This window comes from Oculina patagonica, chromosome 7 (genome assembly GCF_052425735.1).
Source record: "Oculina patagonica isolate OP01 chromosome 7, crgOcupat, whole genome shotgun sequence".
Taxonomy (NCBI): domain Eukaryota; kingdom Metazoa; phylum Cnidaria; class Anthozoa; order Scleractinia; family Oculinidae; genus Oculina; species Oculina patagonica.
In genome coordinates, this window is record NC_135764.1 from 31,196,564 (window position 1) to 31,205,750 (window position 9,187).

Below are 9,187 nucleotides of genomic sequence, written 5' to 3' on the forward strand. Positions count from 1 at the left end.
TACAATTCACAAGTTTGAATAGAACTGTTTTATGTTATGAAGTGATGAAAAGGCATAAGCTTCAATTCATTCTTGATACGTTTGCTTTCGTAATCGGTCATTCGAAGCCACAATGGAAGGTTTGTGCTTCGGGATCCATCACAGGCGGCCCAAGCTCTCTATCAGATTACCTTTGGACGTGACTCTTGCTCTCTTCTCGTGACTCGTGACTCTCTTCTCTGCAAAAAATTAGGTTACTTCATTTATGAAGCTTTTGCACTAAGAAATGAATCGACAATCGCAACAATTGTCAATTAGTTGATCCTATTACTTGCCCTTACATATCTTTAGATGTAATTCGTATTATTATTATTATCATTATTTTCCTATACTTTTGCAATACCATTTGTAATTGGGAATGCAAATAAAGTGTTGTTGTTGTTGTTGTTGTTGCTTACGAGCGGTGTTGTGTTACAAAGATTCGATTTATAAGGGTTTGTATGGGAAACAACGGTTTTGCTTTAAAAGTAAAAAAAAAATGTATATTTTGTGAAGAAAGTTGACTTACTCTGATTCTTTGTTTCATTCTTTGTTGTCTGCCAGATTCTCAGGTCGATACAACGCGTTTTCGGCGAGTTATCGTTATTTAGGTGTCCACTGCTAAAATAAAGATAACTCACCGAAAACGCGTTGTATTGACCTGAGAAGCTGGCAGACAACAAAGAATGAAACAACGAATCAGAGTAAGTTAACTTTGTTCACAAAATATATATATTTTTTTACTTTTTAAAGCAAAACCGTTGTTTCCCATACAAACCCTTACATTAAAATCGAATCTTTGTAACACAACACCGCTCGTAAGCAAGAGTCACGTCCAAAGGTAATCTGATAGAGAGCTTGGGCCGCCTGTGGATCCATCAACTTCATTTTTCCCCTTGCGACACGATGTCACACAACTATGAATTGTGACGTGACTGGCTGATCAGAGGTCAAACAAGGGTCAAACATTGGGGGTGGTGGGGATGGGGTTGGGTTGTCGGTATTTTACAGCAGGAGGAAACTTGAGGGGTTGAAGAGCTTTTTTCACAGCAAGAGAAAACTCAGCAGTTGAAAGCATTTAAATGAATTTATGCTTTCCATTGGTCAACATTTTCTTTATTTTTCTTTGAATATGTACTAAAAAAGTTCACTGCGACTTCAGCCAAACAAAATTATTAAACATAACTTGAATGAAGTAAAAGCACTTATGCCTAAATGGATATAGCGAAAAATTACTGATGAAAAACTCAGTGTTGGTTTGCGTTTGTACATCTATCCTGCTAGAAATGTTGTATTGCGTAGTAACCCGTCGCAAAACGAATGTCTGTTTGCCTTGGTCAAGTCCAAATATATCCATGCGACCCTCATATACTTGGAAAAGCCACAAATGTAGGGCGATAAAGGAAGGAGTGTAATTGGTATGACATTCTCTTCTTGTGCATGAAAAGGAGTAAGAAACGCGTACGGGGAATAGCGACAAGTTTAGGGAATGGAAATGATTTAATGGAAAGGGAAGGTCATAAACGGGATACGTAATGAGAACTAAAAACAGTTCAACGGGGATTAGGAAATGAAAACGGGAACTGAAAAAGTTTTGAGAGAATCATTATTTTTCCCCTCTGTAATGGCCCTAGATCACATATGTACATGTCGTCAGTCCTGATTACAATTGGCATTTTTCAATTCCCTTTCGGTTTCTAAATTTCCCGCTTTCAAACAACTACGCTAATTAGATTTAGAAAGCACGAACTGTACTTGCAAGATTGCGGCTTGTTATCGGTAAAAAAATGCCTGTATGCTTTATGAACATCAAGGATGGAAGTGGGTGTGGGGATTTAACAAAGACCCAAGTGCAAGGATTTTTTTTCGAGACTTGCAGCCAAACGAAGGAAAGGTACAGCTAATCAAGTAAAGGGCGAAGTCGATGACGACGATGACAGTCTCATCGAAGACGAAATTGTTTACCTTGATGACAAAGCCAGACGTGAAGCAGTAGAAGATATTGTCAGCCAAATGGGACTGGTGCATCCCATAACTTATGACGGTCATGACATTTGCGAGCATGAAAGACATGACACGTTATCGAAATTCAATGTCACGACGCTAAAAGCCATGTGCGCTCACTTTGAACTTCCAACCAAAACCAGAGATCCTTAGTGAACAAGGTAAAGGACATGGCAAAGGAATGCACCTGTTTTAAGTAGCTCACGAGGCTGCCATTCAGTGAAGTAAAGAATGTGTAACTAACACGAACACGTTTGTTATTTTAAATTTATGGACGCCTGTAGATTGGACAGGTAACATGATTGTAAATCTGTATTGATCCGTATTTTCTTTTTTCTCATAATGCCCGTGCTCATTTGAAAACAAACTAGCAAACAAAGAGAGTAAAGACCTATAAAAAGACCAAAGAAAGAAAAAAACAAAGGCCTGGGGGTATGGCCGATATAAAGAAATTATACCTATACAACATTAACTTTGTAGCATCTTGTTTAGGCTAATTATGTGTTCAAGAGATGGACACAAAAATTAACTAATTCCCTTGCATGTGTGTCCTGGTGTTAAGAAAAGGAGTGATGTTAGATTTTGGAAAAGGGAGGGGGGAGGGGAGGGGGTACCCAGCCCGTTTCCCGAGTAGGGGAAAATCCCCATATTTTCTGAAGGATAAATAGGTAATGATAAAATACAGTGATTGCGTGTTTTTACGGTATGATTCCTGCTGTAGCTACTAATAAAACCACCTCCAAGTAAGAAAAACTGTTTCTTTTCATTTGCTGAGTCCTATAGATTTTTGAAAAAAAAATCTTTGGCAGATTATATATTTTTTTCACAGATGCCCGTGACAGTAACATAAAACACAACTTAGGGTAGCATTTTTTCATTTCAATATTGAAAACAGTTTAGCACACTCCGCCTTTTATCGGAACCTTTTCTTGGATTTTTTTTTCTGTTCTATCTTTTTGCGATTTCCTCCCAAATGCCCGACCACAGAAGTAAATTAGCAAAGGCACGTTACACTTGAGTGATACAAGGTGGAATAAGAAACAAGGAAAAAAGAAATATTTAGCGATAAAAACACGAGTCACTTATTAAAAATAAAAGATAATTTACTACTTCTGAGTTTTCTCTCGCTGTGAAAAAAGCTCTTCAACCCCTCAAGTTTTCTCCTGCTGTAAAATACCGACAACCTAACCCCCTCCCCAACACCCCAAAAGTTTGACCCTTGTTAGCCAGTCACGTCACAATTCACTTAGTTGTGTGACATCGTGTCGCAAGGGGAAAATGAAGTTGATGGATCCCGAAGCACAAACCTTCCATTGTGGCTTCGAATGACCGATAACGAAAGCAAACGTATCAAGAATGAATTGAAGCTTATGCCTTTTCATCACTTCATAACATAAAACAGTTCTATTCAAACTTGTGGATTGTATCTGGCGACTACGCTTCCTCAGTAAGCAACCTGTAAGTGATGTTCTTGGACGTAAAGTTATAAGTTGTCTTTGCATGATCGCAGGGTCGTAACCAGGTATATTTTTTCATCGCTGATCCCAAATTTTAGCTATAAATTTTGATTCCTGATCCCCAAAATGTGGCAACATTTGATCCCTGATTCCAATTCTGATCCCATTTGATTGGCTGATCCGGATCCCATGACTTGTGACCCGGAATCCCGAGGCTGTGATCCCGATCCCGAGGCTGTGATCCCGATCCCGAGGCTGTGATCCCGATCCCAAGGCTGTGATCCCTGATCCCATATACCTGGTTACGAGCCTGTGATCGATTCCCGTTGTCAGAATTCAATTTGTCGTTTTTACACGTTTTATATTAATTCAATGGCTGAATTTCGACTCTTCTTCTTCCCCTAGAGATACTACGGGAGCGAATTGAACTTAAGTTATGGGACAAGTGCGACCAGTGTAACCGTCAATATTTACTTTGTGGAGTCTCGCACGCCGCGAGTATTCTTGTCATCTTCAACGCAATTTTTCTCAGCGCTGGATCTGTATGGTATAGGAATATCAAAATAAGCAATTTCCTTATATTCTAAAGGTATTTAATCGAGTTTGGACGGTGGAGGGAGTTTTCTCATCGATTGCAAGGTTATGCAAATGAGCTTTGGCACGAAGCGACAATTATGTAAACACACTGAATATGGCAGATTTTAATTTGTTCTCGCGTGCAATCCAAGGAGATACCCACCGGTTTGAAAGTAGAAAACGATTCATTGAGGTAAGAAGATTACATTGATGTGCTTTTTTACTCCAATTTGTGTTGAAACTTTTGAGTTTTATTCTCTTGTATTTACCTAAATTTTAACGTGTGAATAAAGACCTCAGAGTATGGTGTATTTCAGAAGCGCTGGCATGCTTAGAATTTTCGTAAAATTTTCCTCGTTTCGTCAGTGAACTAAATAAAGGTGTCTTAGAATTTGTGCCAAATGATATTCCGTCAAGTACATTTTTGTGGACATAGCGCGCTTCACGAAATGGTCGAAATTTAGCCCTTCGACTACCGTTGGCGGCCCCATGTCGGCCAAAATTTAATTTTGGTCTGTAGCAAAGCGAAAATAAAGAACTAGAAAATAATTTATTGCTTTTTTGTATGTATGGACCAAAGCCTTTTCACAGGCAAAATATAAACGGAAACTTTCTTTTGGCGCGAAGTCGAGAGGACCGCTTTAAACGGGACTTCCACTTAATAGACAACTGTCAGTGTATACCCCTCCCTCTTCCCGCCCGCACAACAAAGCTGACTGTACGTGTGCAGACAAGGTCATGAGAAAACAGGAATTGATCACCAGCTTGACTTCAAATTCTCACGAATGCTATATGAATAGTGCACGGAGATCAGTAGCGAGATTCGCATTAAGCGTCCAACTGGTGTAGGTGGCTATCTATTTACGTAACAGAAAATGCGTCAGTAATATCTCGTTTATTTACGTAACAGAAAATGCGTCAGTAATATCTCGTTTAGTAATAAACTCCTTCGTTATGATGCCTTATGTATAAGACAGAACAAGAAGCTATAGAAGAAAGGCCCGGGGCCGGGCTAAATTAGCACCAGCCGCTTTTCATTCTTGGGTAAGTATTTTCAAAACTTGTTTGCGATTAAGTTTCAGAATCAGGGACAGCGAATAATAGACTGTTTTATAGGTGTTTGGATGCTAGTGATCGCTTTAACATTCGTGAGATACTTGCCGCTCCTAAATTTGTTTGTTTTCACTCCTCAAGTTCGGCAAAAAAGAAAAGCCACGTTTGAAATGACATCTTTGACGAGATGGCACAAACCTTGGCAGTACGTACGTTTTGAAGTTTGTAAAAGCTGTTTTAGACGAAAAAATCTTTCTACGAATGGATATCATGTATACTGAGTACGCGAACGATAAAAATCGGCGAGCAAGGAAAGGCCGGGCGCCAGCTGGTCCTAGCTTTCTGTTGTGTTTTTTCCGTTTCAGACTTTCGTTCATTTTACCCCAATCTGCATGCCCGTGGGACACGCTAAGAGCTGATATTCTTTTACAAGACGCTTGGATTTGCCTTTTCTGTATATGTTTTAATTTTTATTATTTTGAACAAATTTAGCTTGTTGCGAGATAATATATTTCCAAAATACACAAACGCGAACCGGCTGTCGAGAGAGTTATTTTGAATATTCTAGTTGCACTCACCTGGCTCCTTTTTTGTCTAAGAAACACTAGAGAGAAAAAGGGCTAACCCTCGAAAGTGGGCGCTAATGTTTAGATTACTGTATGACAACTATTTGACATCTTTCTAGATCTGTTGGTTTTTGCAAATAACCGCACGTACTGCATTCAGTTGACATCTTTTTGTTGGTTTTCCAAACTTCTCAGCCAATCAAAGAACCAACAACCGCACGTGTAATTTTCTGACATCCTTCTGTCGGCTTTCCAAACTCATCAGCCAATCAAAGAACTAGCATCTGCAGGTGCAAACTTTTCAGATTACTTGGTTTTTGATTAAGAATGGGAAAAATATATTGATGTCAGCTTCGTGACACTACAGGAGGAAGTCACAAGAAATCTCCTTTAACTTCTGTATGGAGAGCCCTGATGGGGTAAAATGAGAACTGCTTGGGATTTGGGCAAATTTTCACTGGGAAAATGAGATTTGGGTCACTGGGACTGGGAATCACAAACAAAAAACAAATGAACTGGGACTGAGATTTTGGAAAATTTGGAAAAACAATAGGATGGAAGTGGGATTTGTCGAGGATTTGGGCAAAATTGGGGAAATGGGATTTATACCCCCACCCCCTTCAGGACCCTCATTTCGAATGCAAAATTCATGTTAAACACATTCCCTTATCTCTTATTTTCAGCACAGGAAGTTAAAGGACAACATACAATCCCAGTCCACTATGAATGACTCACAATATGGGAATTCGACCAACGCACTGTTTATAAACTTTAGCGTAGAATTTGTAGTTGTCTGTTCCATAATTTATGCCTTCATTATCATCGCATCGCTTCTGGGAAACATCACAGTCTGTGTCGTCATACTAAGCACCAGGTCTCTGCGGCGGTCTATCAACACGTGCTTCATTCTGTCGCTTGCAGTGTCCGACCTAACGACCACAGGTCTAGTCATGCCCTTTGACCTTGAGCAGATTATTTCAGGTTATAAATGGGGGTATGGTGAGATAATGTGCAATGTGTGGACGACTGCGTACCTGCTTACAGTCCCTACCTCCATTCTAACGCTGTTGGCTTTAAGTGTGTATCGATACAGAACCCTGAAGGACCCTCTTGATCGCTTCAAGGAGTCGCCGCTAATGACTTGCAGGCGCGCATTATTGATCGTCTGCATTTTGTGGGCTTACTCGATGCTTTTTTCACTCGCCCCAGTCCTTGGCTGGAAAGAGTATCCAAAAAGCGTCTACTTGGGAGCCTGTTACTTCAACATTACGGTGACTTATTCAGTCGGGAGTTCTGTGGTAAATTTTTTGCTCCCAGTCTTGGCTGCTTGCTTAATTAACTGCAGAATGTACTACTTTGTCCGCAAACTATCACGCAATTCATTGCAACAAGGTGAACGTAGTGGAGAAAGTCAACCCATTCCTTGCAATGCAACTGCACGAAACAATTTATCTACTCAACGCGAAGACAAAGAAGAGCCAAGAAACGCCAAGCCAATGGATCTTTGCTTCAATTCTCCTCCAACTGAACAACCAAGGCGCAATGGATTGAATCGATTCCAAAATGCTGAAAATGAAACTACCCCCGTCAGCAAATTAGAGCAGAAGCGAAACACACGTGCGGCCAAAACAACCTTTCTTATCGTGTTTGCATTTGTTTTTTGCTGGCTTCCTTACACGTTGCTGAGTATAACTGAGAATTTTTATAACGAATTTGCACGCCAGGAGAGGGTTCCACGCCAAGTGCTCACCTTTCTTCTCATGATGGGATACCTAAACTCAGCCATTAATCCCATTTTATACAGCTTCCGTATTCCTAAGTTTAAGAAAGCCATTAAAGAAATGATTGGTAACAAGCGCCACTTGCCAAGGAGGGAAAATTGGATGAAAACACGGCGCGCTTGGCGAAGTGATGCGAAGTCTCTTCCTGATGTGTTGTGCTTTGACAATTTGGGAGTAACTCTAAAATCTTGTAATGTCAATCTCGAGGTTAGGGAGACTAAATTCTAGCATAATTCCCCCACCCGTCCCTGCTGAAAACCTTTGTAGGTTTAAGGACAAGCTTAGCTTGTTACTCTGAGTGTCTCCAAACCGACACAGTCAATTTCAATTACGTGACAAGGGATCAAGTAGACTATCTGCGTTGTATGTATTTATACCACGAGTCTTGTAAAATTCCATGCTCCACTAAAACTAAAACGCGTGCACCCCTTCAGTTTCATCATAACCAACTCAGTCATTAATCCGATTTTATACAGCTTCCGTACTCCTAAGTTTAAGAAAGCCATTAAAGAAATGATTGGTAACAAGCGCCACTTGCCAAGGATGAGAGACTGGTTAAAAACACGGCGCGCTTGGCGAAGCGATGCGAAGTCTCTTCCTGATGTGTTGTGCTTTGACAATTTGGGAGTAACTCTAAAATCTTGTAATGTTAATCTCGAGGTTAGGGAGGCTAAATTCTAGCACACTCCCCCCCCCCCCCCCCTTCTGAAACCTTTGTAGGTTTGAAGACAAGCTTAGCTTGTTACTCTGAGTGTCTCTAAACCGACACAGTCAATTGCAAGTACGTGACAAGGGACCAAGAGGACTATCTGCGTTGAATTTATATCACGAGTCCTGTAAGATTCCTTCTCAAACTCATTAATAATTCATCAAGTTAAAACAAAGAAAATCATAACCGTGAAGGACGTTTGGATACCTGGTCTTAATAAGCACAGTTTTTATGATTTTATTTCTACGTTTACTCCTTAGTTTTTGTTTCGATTGAGAAGATATATCAAACACTCGAGACAGTGTTTCATCCGCTATCCAAACACCTCGAATTTTGTCAAAAATACTCCGCTGCTCCTCGGTGTTTGGATATCCCGATGAAACACTGTCTCTCGTGTTTGATATATTACATGCTCCACTAAAACTAAATCGCATGCACCCCTTCAGTTTCATCATAACCAGTTCAGTCTGGCCCTGAATAAATCGATCGTTCATTAAATGCGCGAGAATTAAATTATTATTATTATTATTATTATTATTATTATTATTATTATTATTATTTTTTATATATTAGTAGAGAAACATTTTTAGAGGAACATTTTCGTGGACTATATTTCAAGAAATATTGAGACTTTCTTTCTAATAGTTATAAAGGTATGATTTTCGTTTTTTTAAAAATTCTTTTTAACGAAGTATTGTACATAGGTCATTTTTATGAGTGTTGAATAAAGTTTTATTTTATTTTTATATTATTATTATTATTATTATTATTATTATTATTATTATTATTATTATTATTATTATTATTATAAGATTAAATAGTGAGACTGACACATCGGATCCTATCATGATGGAATACTTTACTCGTGCTGATCTTTGTATCTCAGCAGTTTTGTCTGTTTGGCTTTTCGTCATATATTATCCGCTGGTATTGTTTCAGTAAGTCTATTTCTATGTAGTTATTTTTTTTTTCACCGATTATTTTCCCATTGTGATTTAGCAAACTATTTTTAAAGTTTGTTTA

General features: G+C 39.1%; 1 protein-coding gene across 2 annotated transcripts; it reads left to right on the forward strand.

Moving 5' to 3' along the window:
* Nucleotides 1-4,921: 4,921 nt before the first annotated feature.
* Nucleotides 4,922-7,692, forward strand: LOC144661233 (alpha-1A adrenergic receptor-like). Of its 2 annotated transcripts, none has more exons than XM_078521927.1 (2): nucleotides 4,922-5,099; nucleotides 6,358-7,692. In XM_078521927.1, exon 2 carries the CDS (start codon nucleotides 6,397-6,399, stop codon nucleotides 7,681-7,683), a length of 1,287 nt encoding a protein of 428 aa, XP_078378053.1. In that variant the 5' UTR covers nucleotides 4,922-5,099; nucleotides 6,358-6,396; the 3' UTR covers nucleotides 7,684-7,692. The 2 variants fall into 2 exon arrangements, with proteins under 2 accessions (XP_078378053.1, XP_078378055.1); XM_078521929.1 differs by having other exon boundaries at nucleotides 5,067-5,099; nucleotides 6,363-7,692.
* Nucleotides 7,693-9,187: the final 1,495 nt, after the last annotated feature.